The 19,267-nt window shown below is 48.5% G+C and overlaps 1 protein-coding gene across 9 annotated transcripts in view; it reads right to left on the bottom strand.

The window, feature by feature from the left end:
- The window catches only part of Tead1 (TEA domain transcription factor 1), a 237,042-nt gene that overhangs the window by 33,351 nt on the left and 184,424 nt on the right, over positions 1-19,267 (bottom strand). For all 9 annotated transcript variants that reach the window (XM_076550475.1, XM_076550459.1, XM_006978606.4 and 6 more), the window contains 4 exons: positions 18,556-18,690; positions 17,241-17,287; positions 16,359-16,420; positions 14,586-14,710 (listed from right to left, as the gene is read on the bottom strand). In XM_076550475.1, the coding sequence (XP_076406590.1) occupies positions 14,586-14,710; positions 16,359-16,420; positions 17,241-17,287; positions 18,556-18,690 (369 nt within the window). The remainder of the gene's footprint in view (positions 1-14,585; positions 14,711-16,358; positions 16,421-17,240; positions 17,288-18,555; positions 18,691-19,267) is intronic.

Here is a 19,267-nt window from a genome sequence, read left to right as displayed (position 1 = left end):
CTCAAGGAATCACAAGGGACACTGCACCCCAGTTCTTTACATAGCGGACCCCCCCATTAAATCAGTTTAAACCAACAGCTTACCAACTATAACCCTGAGTTAGACTATTATAGTTAATATTCAAATTGTAGAAGGCTTAGCAAACGTTCTTACAGCTTTGCCTGAAGCAAAATCCTAATTAGTCTTAATCAATAAAAACCCAGAGACAGATATTGAGGGTGAAAGCTGAAAGATCAGAGAAGCAGAGCAGCAACCACTAGAAACTTCTTACCTCTACGAATCCTCAGACCAAATGGGGGCAGGGAAGGTGAGATCCTGTCTCCACCTCCCTTAAAGGTGTGACTCAGCCCTGTTTCTCTTTTAGACTGGTTCAATCTCCTGTAGCCCAGGGTGGCCTTGAACTCCTGACCTTCCTGCTTGTTCCTCCCAAGTGTGGGGATTAAAGGTGTGGGCCACCACTGCCTGACCTCTATGGTTAACTAGTGGCTTAGCTCCACCCTCTGATCTCCAGGCAAGCTTTATTTGTCAGAACACAAAGTATCATACAACATTTGCCCATTGGTTAAAAAAAAAAAAATGTGGCGCCCAGATTCAGCCAGTTCAAGGACAAAACCCTATACCCAGTGTATGCCATCTGTGGCAGTGGCCTTGCCTCCTGAGTGTCCAAAGGATGATGGAAGGAATCTCACAGTGTTATCAGAGGTTTAAAGGACACCATCCTTGGAAGTTTGTCATAGATCTAGAGCCAATGAAAAGCAAGCACTCAAATGCTAGCTGCTGTCATTTTAAATGGCACTCCTGAGATTCGGTGAATACTTATATATTAAAAATATTTCCACAAAGAAATGGTTTGGGGTTATGTATTATTCAGTTTTATCAACTGGGCTGACTAGCTATAAACTCTAGAAAATAAACCCCAAAGGAATGCCAGCTGCTATTCTGATTGCTATCCAACTGAAGACCTCTGGCCATGACATTGAGAAGCAGAAGGATGGACATCTCATCTGATGCCAGTATCCCATACATCAGACTATGACTAGGTGGATATCTTCTTTAGGAAGGCCAAATCCTCTCTCGGCAACATCTGAGTACTAATTTTACCAAGCCTTCCAAGACTAGTAGATTCCAGGTGAGATGAAAACAGGACCCTTACATACACTCAGCATAGGGACCAGATACCTGGCAGCTTTGAGCTCAGACTGAGAGCCTGCAGGCCTCTGTGGAAGAGGAGAGTGAGCCTATGCTCAAAGGCCTGCAAAGCCAGGGTACATCTATGCAAAGGCTATCAGGCTGTCTTCTCATTTTTATTTATTTTCCTGAGCATGGGTGTTTGCTTGTGTGTATGTATATGTACCACCTGCATGCCTGTGGTCCACAAAGGCCAGAAGAGGATACAGATCCCACAGAGATGAAGTTACTACAGATGTTCGTACGCTGCCATGTAGATGCTGGGAACCACACTCATCCTCTGCAGAAGTAGCAGGGGCACTTACCCACTGAGCCATCTCTCTAGTCCCAAGGCCATCTTCTCAATGACAAGAAAAACAAAGGCCACAGAAAGATGTGAGGCACAGTGAAAGTCTGAGTGGTCCCAGTTCTGCTGCCTCCCGTAGGCAGTGAGTCATGGAAAAGAGCGGAGGGCAGCAGGGCCCTGGGGACGCAGCGGATCGAAGGCAGATGTCCTGCCTGAGCTCCCAGCTCTTCTGACTCACTGGTGGCCCATAGGCTAGGGCAAAGTGCAAACAAAGTTAACAGGCTCTGAAACTTGAAGTCCTTCTGCTCTTGACATTGAAATGGGCCCACACAAATGTTGGAGCTCAGACCGCTCCTTGCCAAGAGGTCAGGAAGGTGAACAGAAGGGAGAACTTGATCATATTCATAGGGACCAAGAAGGGATAGCTAGGCTGTGGAAGTCTGTCCTTTGAGCCTAAGAGCCATTACCATCTTCATGAGAACAGCTGGGATTGCCCCAACACCTTCCAGATCCAGCTTGTTGAAGATTCCTCATGGGAGGGGGGGGGGGGGGTCATGAGACCTTACCTGAGATCTAGTCACTCTTTCCTACTCTTTCCCAGCTGTATATAATTTTGTCTGAGCTGTCCTTGAGGTCTCAGGACCCCCAAAGTAGACAGAATGTGGACAGTTAAATGAAAGGGAACCTCATTTATGCAGCTACAGGGCAGTTGCCACTGATACTGAGGGAAGCTTTTTTGATAGTGTGGTTTTTGTTTTGTTTTGTTTTTTAAGAGGGGGTCAACCACACCACTGCAAGCAACCCTTCGCTCATGGTCTCTAAGGGAACCCAGTGGACTCACTGGTTCTCAAGGTGGACTTGAATGGAATCCTTAATTTGTTTTGTCATTGATGCCTAGCCTGGGGTCAGGAGACGTTTGTTTTCATCTCCCCAAGATGGGTTCATACAAGTTGAGAACCCGTGGTACTGACTGAGCACAGAGAAGGAACCCTCTGAACTTGCTGTGCACTCTGGCAGCACAGGGCCCGTATGAGAAGAGTTCCAGGATGAGAGGGAACTATTATGGGCAGATGGTGCTTGGCATAAAGCCTGCCAGACACAGAGCAGTCAATAAACTAGCCGCTAAGACAATTAATGGTCGGGGTTATGAATATTCACTCCATCCTGGGGTAGGAAAAAAAAATAACCATCACTCAAAAGCTAGGAGCAAGCAAAAAAAGGTTGTGTAGCAGGTTTAAATGATGGAGCCCAACCCTCAGAGCTCAGGGGGAACTGAACCTCTTGCCTGTGTGGAAGGAAGGGACACCAGGTCTTGTGTCCCAGGGCTTTTCATATGTATGACTTCAGGTCATCCTTGCTGTAGTGGACTTTACATTCTCCTTACAGAGGAGGAAAGAGGAGCTCAGAGTTACACATTGTTGTCTGAAGTCACACATTTGGGAAAAGGCCTGGAGTCAAGACCAAAGCTTGGGCACATGAGAGCCAGGCTTTGGGTCTCACGGACATCACTATTCTCTTCCCGAGGAACCATCTATGCCCCCGCAGATGTGCACTCAGCTGTTCCTGAGAGCTGAATCGAGGAGAGAAGCTGAACAGCGTTTCCCAAGTCCGTGAAATTCAATTAGAATTCTAGATCAAGTCACAAGTGCAGTAGACCGAGTCTTCAAAGGTTTCTATTTAGAGGATGTGACCTCTGTGCCCAAAAGGCTGAAAGGGACAGAGAAGCTGGCGCTGTCTCTCCAAGGCTGGGGACTTGACACCAAACCCTGGCCAGCGGTGTCTGCAGGATTTGCTGCTGCCAAGGAGTGACTCTGTTTCTAAGAATACAAAGGACTGAAGGAGGTGTCCTGGAGACCACAGCGTGAAACAAACAGACCTCGCTTCCCCTTCAACTCAACCTGGGCGGCTCAGGAGTCCTGGCTGCAAACCCAAAGGACAAAACGAACAAACCAATCCGATGTGCTTGTGCCTAAGTATAAACGAAATCAAAACACCAAAGAGACTAGGTGAGGCTGTAATTCCTTCCTAAGAGAATGGGGTAGGGATGGACGCTTCCCTACTAGCTGCCTCCTTCCCCAAGAAACCCAAGGCATGATGTTTTCCCCCCAAAAGGTGGCACACACATCAAAAACAAAAACACCCCACAACCCAACAACCAAACAAACAGAGCAGGAAAAACTTTCCAAAGGAAGGCAGCTGCCAAGAAATGACCTGTAACAAGACCCAGGACTATAATTCTTCAAAACCCAGCCTGTTGGGAGTTGAAAACAGTAACGTGTAAACATCAAAAGATGGGACCGAGGGGGGGGGGGGTTGGGGGGGAGCTGGGTGGGTGGAGACACTCTCATGTACGCCTGAGCTAAGGCACTGGAAGGAGAGGAGGAGGAATGCGAAGGTGGAAGGTGAGAACTCCACAAAGCTGTCCTCTGGCTACTACACCCAGGCTGTGGCACATGCCACACAGAAACCATAAACTTAAAAAATTATAAGAAAACATTAAAAAAATAAAGTTTCCGAGGCACTTTATAGCTATAAGTAGTCACCCAAATATCAAAGGCAACAACAGACAAGGCACCCACTCTGTATTTTCTCCGTGGATTTTAGTGGAATGACCAACACGCCTACCACCTACCGTCCACCAGGCATTGAGTAGGAACACTAAACCCGTAATCACAGTGCAAGGTGCTCTTCTTTGAAGACTGCGCAGAGACTGTGTGGAGGCAGCTTACAAGATCATGGTTCTGTGATCAGAACCATGTTCCCCACCTAAGCGAGCACCCTTAGCCTGATCCTGAGAACATGAGGACATGGAAGACTGTCACCGCCACCTCTCCTGCACATCACAGCTAAACCAGTTATTTTCATACAATGACTACGGGGACTGAAGAGATGGCACAGAATTTGAAGTTCTTGGAAAGGCGAGGGTCTGGCCAATAACTGGGTCCAGTAGGATGTGGGCTGTGGGGTCCTGGAGAGGTGGTAGCAAGGAAAATGGGAGATTTCTCTATTGGAACCGCCAGAGAAAGTTCTAGAGTTGTACTAGAAATGGGGTGTTTGTGTGCACCTAAAACCCCCAGAAAGATATGTTTGTGTAGATATAAAAAACCGGACAGATGACGAACAGAGGCAATTACATACTCTTGGGGACAAGTCTCTAAGAAAGAAGATAGAGCAAACAGGTCACACTGCTGTATGAAAAATAAAACTGATTTGTAATGTAAGTGAAGGAGGAATTAAACTAGAAATTCTGATAGCCTACACTAAGGCATTGAAAGCAGAATGGAAGCAGGTGTTTTATACTTAGCATGTGCTAAATAGAGAGCTGAATCCTACTCTCCCATAGTAAGAAGTCAATGAGTGTTTTCTAAAAATCATGAAAAAGGGCCCTTTAAAAGTGTGAAGACCTTGCCGGGCGGTGGTGGCGCACGCCTTTAATCCCAGCACTCGGGAGGCAGAGGCAGGCGGATCGCTGTGAGTTCGAGGCCAGCCTGGGCTACCAAGTGAGCTCCAGGAAAGGCGCAAAACTACGCAGAGAAACCCTGTCTCGAAAAAACCAAAAAAAAAAAAAAAAAAAAAAGTGTGAAGACCTGAGCTCCATCACCAGTGGAATGTACACTCGTGTGTGCACATGCATAGACACACACACACACACACACACACACACACACACACACACACAAGTGATAATAAATTACATCTAAAAGAATATGAAGAAGCGGTTGTAAGAGCTGTGCAGAGCTATCACTAATAAGAGGGACAAGGAGGTGAGGAGACACCCAGTGGCACATGAGACTGTTTTCCTTATAGACCATGTGGTTTAATTAGCCTTAGCTTAAATAAACAGTCCATGAAAAACTACCATGGGGCATGGGGGGGCGGGGTGAGGAAGGAAAAAAACTTTGAAAGGAAGCAAAAATATGACCTTTAGGATGTTTATTCGCTATTGACTACAGGCTCCCTGGGGTTCGAAGACCCATGGGTCAGACTGTAAAGCTCCTCCATGGCCCAGGAGTCAGGGTGACTGTGTGCACGTGGGACCCCCAGACAAGGCAAGTCCACTTGAGACTTGAGGAACTGTTCAGCTCCTCTTTCTACCACTGTGATCACAGTCTGTCTTCACTGCTGTGAATGAGCCTGAATGAGCAGAAATCCTTAGGGGGCACGGACCGAGACGTGGAAGTGGTAACAAGGACCTTCCTCCTCCCTGAAGCAAGGCTTCTGTCTTCCAGGTCTCTAGCCCCATTTGCTCTTTGCTGCTAATGGACAGCACAGAGGGATGAGGAGACCTGGACCCTGGAGCCAGCTGAGATTCCATCCTCTTTAGAGATGGAATCTCTAAACCTAGAACCTTCTGAGCTGTGGCTTTCTGCCCCTCTACCCAAGTCGCCTCCATTGAAGGCAGTTCCTGCCCTACATGACCGCCAGAGGATTAAGTGAGAGAACGCATGGAAAGAAACTACATTATCAAGTGAGCACAGAGAATCTGTCACAAATACCATTTCCTCCATAACTGTGACATTTCTCTGCTTGGGCTGAGACCATCTGAAGTGGTGTGTTCCCTCAGAGAGCAACAACATGGAAAGTGATTTAAAACAGAGCCGGAGGGTGGGAAGTTCCGGAATCATAGGGTGAGTCCCTCTGTCACAGCTACCGTCACTCCTGGAGTGAGGCGAGAGTTGTCACCTGAACTTCCTCAGGCTGGGAGACTCCGGCAACAGAGGCTCCCTTTGAGGAAGCACTCGAGGTCTGTCTTCTAAAATGAGACGGAGTGGCTGGGGATGTACCCGATCCATGACAAAGAGGAACAGAGTCTCCGATGATTATTGGGGCTTCACTGCTTTCTCTTCCACCCCAACCTTTTCCCCTTTCCCAATGGGACTGATAATATTCTACCTTATTTAGAGATTTCTGATGTGGCCATTTCATTTTGGGGAAGAGGGAGGAGGGAGGGAGGGAGGGAGGGAGGGAGGGAGGGAGGGAGGGAGGGAGGGAGGGAGGGAGGGAGGGACGGAGGGAGGAGGTAAAGTTCTACAAATAAACCTCTGTGTGCCCAGGGAAAGGCCTGAGAGTTGCACTGCATCATGTAACCTGAAGATGGCGATCTTCTCCTAAACTTCTCCCAAAAATTCCAAGTATTTGAAGAACTTAGTAAACCTTGAAAAATGACTGCTGTCAAATGATACCAAGGGAAAAATTATAATCCACTTAGGAATTTAAAGAAACTGAGACAAATAACTCATGTTGAAGGATACTAATGTCTAGGCTGAATCAGAATGAGGACAAATCACCTGCATTTGCTTCCTGTCACGCTCTAGCTTGGACTGTCCATCTGGGCACCCTCAGGGGGACCTGGGCAGCCTTTAATGGCAGCAACAGGGGATGGGTGTGGAGTCAAGACAAGAAAGTGACTTGCAGACTCAGGCCGCAGAAACTGGGGATTACATGGCCCTCTATGCAGCAGCCAGGGAGCCGGTGAACCTGAACCTGGCGTTTCCTCCTGAGATTAAGCACTGCAGAGTGCTACACCCCTTTACTTCCAGGATGTTATACCAAGATGCCTCCTCCTCACTTCCTAGTTCCACCCAGTGCAACTGAAAAGATACAATGGCTGAGTGCAGGGCAGCCACAGGGAAGGCAAGTGGGAGGGACGCCGACCCGCCAAAGAAAGCAGATGGAGCCTGGCTGGGCCTCTGTGAAATGTCTATAAAACCTGCATTTCCAGATGCTTTCAATTGCCTCTTCCCCAAAGGCTAATGAAGAAAGAGGGTGAGTTCCCAGACCAGCTCAGAGAATATAAACCACCCAGCGACAGGCTGCAGTCATGGGAAGCCATGTGCAGGGTGGGGGTCAACTTAGCACTGAGGGACTGCACCACGCCTGGGCATCATGCAGAGCCTTGGATGCCACCTCGTCTCTCGGGTCCTCCTGCAGGACCACAGAGGAAAACCCAGAAAACACCCATCTGGGCCCAGCCCACCATCAAACCAAGTTGCAGCACCCCTCCCAGCCCCAGGTCAAATGGACTTTGGGACCATGTATTTTGAGGATGTCAAGGACACCCAGGTAGGAATCTACTATTGGAGAGCTGTGTGACCGGAGGCATGTTGGCTTCTCAGCCTTTCTGGGTGGTGTCATCTGCACACAAGGATGACAGCTGGTTGGGTCACCTCTAGGGGTCGATGTGAAGGTCAAGCGAAAGAGAGCTGCTTCACAATCTGCCCAGTCAGCTACACGCCTTGTGAGACACGGGCACTGGCTTAGCAGCCCCTACCCAGCCTGTAAGCGTCACAATCGACACACTACCCTGCTCCAGCCACCCAGGGCAGAGGCAAGGATGCCTGGAAATCCACTCTAAACTCTCCACCTCCAACCCACGCCCATCCTCAACCCTCTGCCCCCCGGCTCACACAAAGGCTCCCAGATGCTAATTTCTTTTGACTTGTTCTGATGACATTTCCCCGAACCAACCAACGTCAGAACTGTGGTCTGACAAAGGAATTTTACTGGAGCTGGGAATTTAAGCCTTTGAAAGACGCTATAAAGATAAGAAAATTAAATCATCTTTGGGCCTATGTTGGCCCAACCACTTTACTGGAAGGAATCAGGTTATCTGAGGGGACATCAGTGGGACATCAATGAGAGCTGGGTCAGAGGCTCATGGTCTCCTGCAGGATGGGCTCCCTTAGGCAAGGAGGGCTGCTGACTCACTCACACCACAGCCCAGGCTCCCACACTCCAGATGAGATGCTTCCAGCCACTTAGAGGTAAGGAGCAGAAGCCAGGCATTGCTGGATCCCTAGCCTAGGCCACCCTTCAGCAATTTCCACCTATGAACACAAATGTCTGGACTTTGCCCTCATCCCCGACACCCCCGTCTGTGAACTAACTAGCCGTCCTGATCCTCTTTCTCCCCCATTTTGAGGTCCTTGTCATCCTCTCACTGAAAGACAGTATGGAGGGGGAGGAGGCACTTGTCCAGCCAGAGACCTCCCTAGATATTAGTGATTTATTGCTTGGACTTTCCCTAAAATGCCTCAAGCCACTGGTTTTTGATTCAAATAGCCAACCCTTCCATCTATCTGTGAACTGTTTCCAATGCCATATATATAACATCTGAGGCGGGGTCCCAGCACCAATGCCAGGATCTTTTCAATTTAAGGATGACAAGAAACTGCATTAAGAGCTTCCTCCCCTGTTCCATGGCTCTTCTGCATTCCATCGGCATGCTCAGCCATCCCAGGTACCCTCTGCCTCCTGCAGCTGGCTACTCCCCAAGGCTTTGTCCTCACTACCCACCATCTGGCCCACTTTCCCATTGTAGTACTTAAGATCAGTTCAAAAACCATTTGGCAATGTGTAATTAACATAGCTACCCAGAGACCCAACTATGCTCACACCAAAACCTGGAAACTGAGGCTCACATGCTAAGAAGTCAAGGAATCTTATCTTTGTATAAGATACAGATGTCACGAAAGAGAGGCAGAAGAGATCAGGTGAGGACATTATTTCTCTGGCTTCACAGAATGCTGAGCTGTAAAAGGAGACCTCAGAAATGCTAACCCAGCTCTCCATTCCCCCTTGCTCCTGGGGCTCACACTTCGGAGGCAAAATGCCCAGCCCAGTGCTCACGATGCGGCTGGGAAGTGCTAGTGATGACGAGGCACACCCACGGGCAGGCTCAGGAGGGCCTGGCCTGTCGGGCGGGCGTGCTCCAGGACCACACCAGAGCCGGACCATGTGTCACCCTCTCCCAGTGGCCCCTTCTCTAATACAGCTCTCACCTAAGCGGCCCTGCACACTCCCCTTTCCTGCTCTTAGCTCCTGCTTGTGCTGGCACTCAGACCACAGTGGACATGGAACCTGGCACCTGGGAAGGGTGACAAGGAGAAGCCGTGCTGCAGGTGAGTAGAGGGGCCATTCACCACTGAAGGAACCTCCCCTGTCCCAGGATGGGTGGGGGCGGGGGTGAGGAACCATGCAGGCCTCATCAGGCACACACAGGACACCACTCACGGTTTCCTGCTTTGAGAGTTTGTGTGTACAAGGAAACAGCTGCCTACATCCCCCTCCAGACACTGGGCCCCAATTCCAGGGCTGGCCCTTTAAGCTGCCCACATCCAAGGGGGAGCTTGCACTTCACACTTTGGGTCCGTTACTGTACAACACAGAAACCACATAGAAAGGGTATTTTCAAGCATTCCCAACCACTTCTAAAACAGTCTTTGTTATTTAGGTTCTTCCTTCTTTTCTTCACCCTCTGCTGTTTTTCTCTTCGCTTCTAGCGGAGCCAAAGGTAACAGAGGGACTGCCTTGCTGGTTTTCTACCAACATAAACAACCACCAACTTGGGAAGTGCTGCCATCTGCTGCGCACAGGACACGGCGCCAGCAGGGGGCGTGCAGCCATCTACTATTCTTCCATTAGCCCCTCACCGCCTTGGGCCATGCACACAGGCTATTCCTCAGACATAAATGAACCAGACAGCCTTTTGGTCACAATCTCAGGACTCAGTGTCTGCTGACCTGGATATGAGTCCCATTTTGAGTATCAGTTGGCAGTCTAACATTAGGCACACTACTTCCTAAGGATTAAATAAGCTAACATATAGTGTTGGCACCTAGGAAAGGTTTAGAGGTACCGGCCACAACTGCTACTGGAACTAACACTGCCCGCATGACAGTGGAAAACCTGAGAAGTCCTTGGTGATGACAGCAGCATCACGTGGTGAGCCAGTGGGGAACAGGAAAGGCTGGTATGGAGAGGACAGCCTTATACCAGGGAGACAGGCTAGGTTCCAGGCTCCAGGGCTTTGCTGTTAGGCAGCTAAGCAATCATGATACAGAAGACCAGGGTTCAAAGCTGCCTATGCGACAGCAATCCCCTTCAAGCCTCTTATTCAGGAGAGGCAGAGTGACCTCCTTTAGCATCGAGCTACAGAGTAAATGAACTAGCTCCCCAGCACCCTGTCTGGCTGCTTCATCTTTTTTTTGCCTGTAAGTTCTCCTACTAAGAATATTCTTTAAAATTTATTTCCTTTCAATTACGTGTATGCATGTGTGTCTGTGTGTAGGGATATATACATGAGTGCAGATGCCTGCAGACCCCTGGGGAGCTGCCTGATGTGGGTGCTGGAACCGAACTCATCTTCTGCAAGAGCAGAAAGTGGTCTCCAGCTCGAGTCATCTCCCCAGCCCCTACTGAGGATATCTCACCACCTCATGATTTAAACAAGCCTACACAGCAGCAAAGATACAGAATACACACACCTGTAAGTAGATACAGAACAAAGATCTAGACACTCCAACTGCAGCATTCAATTTGGTTAAGATCCGAGAACTACTGGCCACTTTGCTGATTTCCTTATCAAATTCATGTGATTAATGTTTTCATGTTAAATTCTAACTATTTCCAAATGTCTTTAAACATACCAGCTGAGTATTTTAAATGACCAGAACTTTTCTATCATAGAACAAAAATACAATGAAATTAATGTCTCAGAAGTCTCAAGAGCCAAAGAAATCATCCACATGTTTTGAATTTTTCAGCCTAATCTTGATTTTGAAGCAGCACTTGGGCCTGTCAAAGGACAGGACAGGGTGTTTGCCTAGTGAATGGTAGGTGAGGTCATGGCAAAGGCTGGCACTTCAGACACTGTTAGATACTTTAAATAACTTGGTTAATTCCTTTTCACTTCAAGGAGTCAATTACCACTTTTCTCTTCCAAAAACCACACTTTGGGCCCTTGTGTTTTCACCAAAATTGAAGATGCATAACTTTTAGCCTGCTTATCATGTAGCCCAGACTGGCTTGCGATTCATTATCGATCCAAGGATGGCTGTGAACTCCTGGTCTTCCTGTGTCTACCTGCCAAATGCTGGAATTATAGGCACAGACAGGCACGTTCAGGTTATGTGGTGCTGGAGTCAAACCCAGGGCTCCATGCATGCGATGCAAGCACTCTGCCAACTGAGCCAGCCCCCATACATTCATATGTAAACATTTAACTACAAAATGGGTGTTCTAAGAAATAATATATGAGACAGACTAGGTAACACAAAATTAATATATAAAAGTGATATGATCTTAGTTGGCGAATTTGATATAAACGTCATACCCCAAGTCAGAAACATCAAGATATATTAGAAAGAATTTTCTTTTTTTTGTCCTTTTTTTGTGCACGTGTAGTGCATAGATGTGTATGTATGTGTGCAGGTGTGCATGCGCGTGTACACATGTGTGTATAGAAAAAGTATTTTCCGGGGCTGGAGAGATGGCTCAGAGGTTAAGAACACTGGCTGTTGTTCATCCCGAGGCCCTGAGTTCAATTCCCAGCAACCACATGGTGGCTCACAACCATCTGTAATTTGATCTGGTGCCCTCTTCTGGTGTGTAGGCAGAATACTGTATACATAATAAATAAATAGATAGATAGATAAATAAATAAATAAATCTTTAAAAAAAGGAAAAGTATTTTCGTTGTCTGAAATTATACTTACTTTCTTCCGTGGGCGGGACCCAGGGTCTTGCACATTCATACTAATTAAGCCCTCTCCCACTGAGCTACATCTCTAACCTTGAAACTAGACAATTTTGCTTTGTTTTGTTTTTTAAGACAAGGTTTCTCTGTGTAACAGGTCTGGCTGTCCTGGAACTCACTCTGTAGACCCGGCTGGCCTCAAACTCAGAGACCCACCTGCCTCTGTCTCCCGAGTACTGAGATTAAAGGTGTGCACCACCTCCACCCAGCTGAAACTAGACATTTTTAAACTAAAGATCAAGTAACCTTACTTTTAAAAAGATTTTAGTTTTCATTACATTTCTGTATGCATGTGTCTTTGAATGCACATGCCCTTGGAGACCAGGAAAGGGAATCAGATCTCTGGAAGCCAGAGTTGCAGGTGGGTGAGTTCTTTGCAGGAACAGTACACAAAGAACAAGCAACTTTCAGCCTCTGACATATCATATGTAGTTGGCCCTTAGCATACTGTACTTCCTTTCTATTTAGTGTGAACCTTAGTCTATGGGATGCTATCATCTACATTCCTCAAACAGTGCAGCATGAAACTATTTAAAAAAGAAATTCACGACAACAAGGAACCTTGTCTTGAAAAACCACACACACACACAAGAAAGAGGAAGGAAGGAAGGAAGGAAGGAAGGAAGGAAGGAAGGAAGGAAGGAAGGAAGGAAGGAAGGAAGGAAGGAAGGAAGGAAGGAAGGAAGGAAGGAAGGAGAGACAGGGGCAGCCGGGGGGTGAGGGTGGGGGGAGGGAATCCATGATTTAAAGTACAGGAGGCAGTGTGTGTAGGCTATAGGGGAACTAACTGAGCATCTGCAGCTTCCAGGATGTTCTGCCCACACTGAGGGACCATGGTCAAGAAATCTGATGTGTGTTTGAAGAGGCGTATTTCAAACATCAGCAATAGGGTACAGAGGGAGAGACCTACTCAGGGCCATGAAGGCAGTCAGGTCCTTCATCAATGGTGTGATTTACAGCAGTGAGGAGAGGACACTTTAGGAGGACGTAGTCTGGTCCTCTGTTTGCTAACTGTATAGCTCAAGTCACCTGGCCTCAGTCACCTCCTCTTCAAAGTGAGAAAACAGAACCTACCTAAAGGGGCCTATGGGGACAGAGTCAATGGCAAGACACAGGGGAACAAACAGGGGATGCAGGACAGAGAAGGTGAGGCCGGCCTCCAGGCAGAAGCAAAGACTGCCATCTTCCTCTATCTCACAATGCCCCCACCTGTGTGGATTATTAGCCCAGCAGGCAACTCTTCCCAGACAGCCTCCAGGTACCGGAGAAGAGCAGACCCTGCAGCTGTACTCCAGTTTGTTACCGCTTTACTTCACTGGCCCCTAACTCTGGAGCAGCCCCATTCTCTGCCAGCCCTCAGGGTGGCAGGTATATGGGCAGGCCCCTCGTGAACTCTTGGTGTGCTTTGATAACCTCCGGGGCAGCGTCTCTGCCTTGAGTACCTATCTCTGCACTCAGCCAAGCAGAAGCTGGGATGGTCACATCTAAAGGTGCTCACCTCTGTCTGTCTATTGTCTGTCTGCCTGCCTGCCTGCCTCCCTCCCTCTGCGTCCCAGACAGGGTCTTACTATGGAGCCCTGGCTGTCGTGGAACTATGGTTGATCAGGCTGGCCTCAAACTCACTGGGATCTGTCTGCCTCCATGTGTGCCATCAAGCCCTGCCTATGACTCCTTCTCTTGATAACAGATGACAGCAAGACCCACAGTGACTCCTGGAACCACATGTCTAGCATGGTTCCCAAAGAGGTCAGTGCTAGGAGACAGAGTAGGGCAAGGAGTTGGTGAGGATCCCAACACTAACTCATGGTTGCTTCAGCGGCTGCTTGGGGCTCACCCACACACAGATGCAACCCTCACACTCACAGCCAAGGAGTGGGCGTGAACAAAGGGTACGGGCTTCTGGGGTGGGCAAGAAGGGAGGTTCGCATATGCATGGGATGATGTGTACAAGATGGAGTGGGTGGGGAAGGAGAAGAAAATGACAAACAAAGTCCAGATGCCTGCGTTCTGGTGTTTACAGCATGATAAGGCATTGCAGTCTACAGAGCACCAACATTACTTCTGAAGATGATGCTTTCATTTGGGGATTTTTGGGGGATGAGGGACCCACAGACTTAGAGATGCTGGATAATATGATGGCTGACCGTTTAGACTTTAGTGTTTTAGAATGAACCTTTAACCCAGAAATATTAACTATATGATTGAAGAAGTTACTGGTCCACTGTCATCATTTATCTAATAGTGCCCAAATACTTTACATCATATCAGCCACATAGGAACGCTCAATAATCGTTACATAAGCCTGGTGAGCGCCTGCCCTGCAGCCAAGGTACTCCCTGGAACTTGTGGTCCAAGCAATAAAAAACACCCATCTTTGAAGCTGGAGCTATCTGCCAAGAGCATCCTTCTCCCTGGGTGAAGAAGGGCTCCCCGGCTGTTCCATGTCATGTTTTGACACAGGACAGTTCACGGAGGTGTAAGGGCAAGGGGGTCTGTAAGGGATAGGCCACAGAGTGGAGAAACGAGCAATCATGGAACACTCGCCACTAGTCACACCCCTCTGGGCACACTCACCGAGTCTGGGTCTCTCTGCTGTTCGAGGAAAGCTGAAAATTCCACCAGGCGAAGCTTGGTTGTGCCAATGGAACGGCCCTGCCAGGCAGGGACTGAGGGAGCTGGGGCTGATGCAGGCTCAAACCCTGAAATAACAATTGTCACCTTTACACAAGTCCACACGCACCCCCTCCTAGACCTCAATGGGGTGGAATTCCGAACACAGAGGGCCTGGAAGGAAAGGACAACTCCCTCCACTAATGGCACTCGGGCAGTGTGACAGCTGAACAGATTACATGAGGCTCATCATGAAGACAGCGCCAACTAAGGTTAAGGGACTGTGGCAGGAGGACACTGCTGGCTGACAGTTAACGTCCATTGTCAGCTTCAACCAATTGACAATCACTATGGTAAAATATCTATGAGGTTTAACTTAGGAAAAGGAAAGAGTCACCCTGATAATGCCATCTCGCAGCTAGGGCCCTGAACAACATATAAAAGAAACAGAGAGCTGAGCATCAGCATTCACCTCTCTCTGCTTCCTGTCTGTGGAGAGAATGTGACCAGCTAGCTACCTCACACTCAGGGCACCATGATCTCACTGCCAAGATGGACTCTACCCTCAAATTGAGAAACCAAACAAAACTTTCTTCTCTTCAATTGCTTGTATTGGTATTTTGTCAAAGCAAACTAATATAAGCAGGTAATCCTGGGTAAAGAGGGCAGGCTGGAGAGCAAGCCGAGAACGGCAGAGGCATCTAAGGAAACGCTTGTGAAGGCATCCTGTGAAGCTAGGACCCATACAAGCCGAGAACGGCAGAGGCATCTAAGGAAACACTTGTGAAGGCATCCTGTGAGGCTAGGACCCATACAAGACAAGAAGGGCAGAGGCATCTAAGGAAACGCTTGTGAAGGCATCCTGTGAAACCAGGACCCATACAGCGTTGCTGCTATCGGCTCATCTTCCATCTCAAGACTAGGAACATTCCCTCAGGATGCTCCATGGAAACAGAGGGTAACAAGGGACTGCAATTTTACTTGGGACACTAAAGGGGTAGGTCAAAGATTATACAGTACCTCACTGAATTTCAGCTGAGTGACAGACACTATGTGTATTTGGATGAGAGAGTTTTCATGAGAAGGGGAGCCAGATGGGCCAGCCAGGTTCACAGCTTCTGCTATGAGCGTCCATGTCAGCCCTTCATTACAGAAGGGAGCCACTGAGGAACCAAAATTCACTAGCTGAGAAAGCTGAAGTCGGCTGTGCCTGACTCAGAGTACAGGACTTGGCAGCTGCTGAAGACGGCAACCACAACAACTTCCCTCCTCAGTGGGACCCGGCGTCCTAAGTGAAAGTGGCCAGGCTTCCTGTTTCCCGACAACCCCGCAGGAAGAGCTCTTGGGAGACATGGCTACTTTTAGATTTATTTTTTAATCTACTAATTTTTATCACCTTCAATGTTTTGCCTGCATACACGTATGTGCACCATGTGCACACCTGGTGCCCACAGGTCAGACAAGGGGATTGTATCCCCTGGAACTGGATTAACAAATGGTTAGAAGGTATCATGTGGGTGGTGAGAAATGAACCCAGGGCCTCTGCAATGGCAATCAGGGCTCTTAACTAGTGAGCCCTTGGGAGAGGAACTCTTGAGTGTTTCTTGGCTTCAAAATAGGGCCCACCCTTAGGAGGGAAAAGAAGAGGGGCAGCTGGTGGCTGAGAACGACATCACTGCACTCTTGGGACCCAGGGTGCCCTTCACTCTCCACTAAAGAGGAAGCAGGGAGACTTACCTGGAATGGGGGCTGTGACTGCTGGCTGGATGGGGTAGGCCTGCTGCACAAAGGGCTTGACGCTGGGGACAAATAGTTAGCACGAGTTAAAATTATGGTACAGTGGTGGCTACAACCCAGGCCTGGCTTTGGCCTCCAGCAGGTCTCCCCATGACCCCATCACACTGCCTGGCTCCCTGCCTGCACTGGGTTGCCCATTCCATACTGAACTATATCTATAAAAAGCAAGTTTCTCCCTCCAAGGGAGTGGCTGGTCAGCAGGCTGCAGAGGACCAAACATCCACAATGATTTGGTGTGACAAGCTGGAGAGGGTTCATCCTGACCTCCTCATGGTGTAGCAGACACCCATGGAGAGCACTTTTCATGCCCACACAGACAAAGGTCATCTGTCACGGCCTAGGGAAGGCTTAGGATGCCAGGAGTCAGGATCTCCCTTCTCCAGACCACATGGCTCAATATACACAAAGAAAAATTCCTTTCCACCTCTTGTGGGCTGAGCTTGCTCCCTGAATTCAAGGGGTCTCTGGAATTTTCTATCAGGCACTCCTGTCGCAGGGACAGCCACAGTGGAAAGAGACACCATCTTGGCCGACCTTTCACAGGTGAGGGAGACTCCGGTGCTGCAGCCAAAGCCACAAAGGATGGGAGACCTAATTCAAGTTTCCGGCTGTATCACTGCTAATACTGAAGGTGGAAGAAAAGGAATCTATACTCTCAAAGGTGGCTCCTTTTCATGTCCGAGAACATGGGGACATAAGGAAAGGCAGATTCAGGACTTCCGTTTGACAGTCTTCTCTCCCTTATCCCCTAAGAAAGCCTAGTGCAGGAGAAATCCCCCGGGGTGGGCTAACCCCTGCTGTCCGGGCCTTTCACAGACTTACTCTTGTGAGGATCCCGGCTGTCCTGTCTGTATCATTCCAGGCCAGAACTGGAAAGCAAGAGGCAAAGGCTTCAGGTTATAAGTTCTCATCAAAGTAAGTTTGGGACATGGCCACATGATAAGCCCTTACTGAAGAACACCAGACTGCTCCCACCCGCCAGCTGTGGCATCCGCTCTCTGGAGTACGGGTGTGGCTGGTGCTGTGTTCAAGACCACAGCCTACCCCTGACTGGTAATAGGGGCTGCCTTTAGCCACCACGTTCTGAAAACTCTAAGGTCAAGAGGTCAGTTTATTCTGCAAAGGCTGGCCCTCCTCTACTCCAAGTGCTTCCTGTATACCCCACAGTATGTAGTTCCCAAGGTCCAATGCAGCAACACATGGACTTTGAAATAACAAACCCAGAGCTTGGAGAAGCAACTAGGGCACTCCTTTTTGCTATGAGCATACCTAAGGCTTTTGGTACCCGCTATTCCCCATCAAGAGGGAGAAGGGCAGAATCCTGACAGTATTACTTATCGGACTGACCAAGTCACCTCTACTGGTGCCTCATTATGGAGTAACCTCAGCTTCAGGATCTACAAAAATGGCATGACACTGAGACCACTGAAGATGGCTCTGGGGTGAAACAAGATGTAACCGAGGAGCTGCCCCAGTGGTTGCTATAGTGACCCTGAGGATACAGGGATGGAGACCAAGAACGAGGAAAAAGAGTAAAAGAGGCAGGCCACAACTAAATGGATCCCCAGAAACAAAATATTTAATTTCATTTCTTTCCCAGTTTTCTCCTTCCTCTTATTTCCCTTTTTTCCTCTTTTCCCTTCTTCCTTCCCAATTCTTCTTTTCCTTCTCTTTTCTTTCTAGCCTCATCTTTCACCTTCCTTGTATTATATATCTATCCATCCATCTATCCATCCTCTATCATCTATCTATCCATCTATCCATCTACCATCTATATATCCACCATCTACCTATCTACCATCCATCATCTATCTTTTATTCTATTCATTATCTATCCATCCATCCATCCATCCATCCATCCATCCATCCATCCATCCACTATCTATTTTGTGATACTGTGGACTGTCCTAAGGGCTTCATACAAGATGAGCGAGTACTCTAGCACTGAGCCACATTATCACAAAGTCCCCCTTAATTCTAGTTTTAGATAGGGCCTCATCAAATTGGTCAGGCTGGCCTTGAACTTACTGTGTAGCCCTAACAGGCTTTCAAACGTGTGGTCCCTCTAAATCAGCATCCTGAGTAGCTACACCATCATATCCTAAACCATCATTCCTGGATTTGGTTTCTAACTTACCCCCGGTGCCCCCGGGAAGGTGGGGCGTGGAATTCCAGGCAGCCCCAGCTTGTTGTGGATGGCAGTAGCCGAGACGATCTGGGCTGATGACATGGCAGCCATGTGCTGCAAGGCCTTGTCCTTGGCAGTCTGATCCTTGAAGATGACAATGACACACTGACTTAATATGGAACACATGGCTACCATGTGGGTTATAAAGTACAGCCACGAGCACAAGGACTAAAATACAGAGCCACACAGGGGCCAGGGAAGCACACATGCACAGAGAGAACACCACAGCCAGGAGGCTGTGCCTCTGGCTCATGGAACTAGGACTACTAGCAAGCAATACCTAGTGGCAAGGCTGGGTTTTAAACCCTTAATCCATTTTCCAATAGATAGGGAGCCAAACAATGTATTCATTGTTTCTATTTCCAGAAGAATTCTCAATGACTTATCACACTAGGGGTAGGGGTGACCCTGCTTTCAAGTGAAAGGTAGGAAGAATAGCTATCAGCAGTGGCAGGGCCATCTACAGAATTTAGGGAGCACTATTTGGGTGCCTGCTGTCACTAGGCCACAGTGCCAGGCCCTTCTGGGGTCATTCAAGGCCCAGGAACCCTGGCAGATATCTATGGAGGGGCAGCTCAGAAGCAGCAGACGGGCAGGGGGGTGGGCAGCCAAGCAGCATGCTGTCAGGGCACATGCTATGGGGCTAAGGCTACAGTGGTTC

The sequence above is a fragment of the Peromyscus maniculatus genome, chromosome 1 (genome assembly GCF_049852395.1).
Source record: "Peromyscus maniculatus bairdii isolate BWxNUB_F1_BW_parent chromosome 1, HU_Pman_BW_mat_3.1, whole genome shotgun sequence".
Lineage (NCBI taxonomy): Eukaryota > Metazoa > Chordata > Mammalia > Rodentia > Cricetidae > Peromyscus > Peromyscus maniculatus.
The sequence above is the reverse complement of the archived record's forward strand: the minus strand, read 5'-3'. Positions and strand labels throughout refer to the sequence as shown.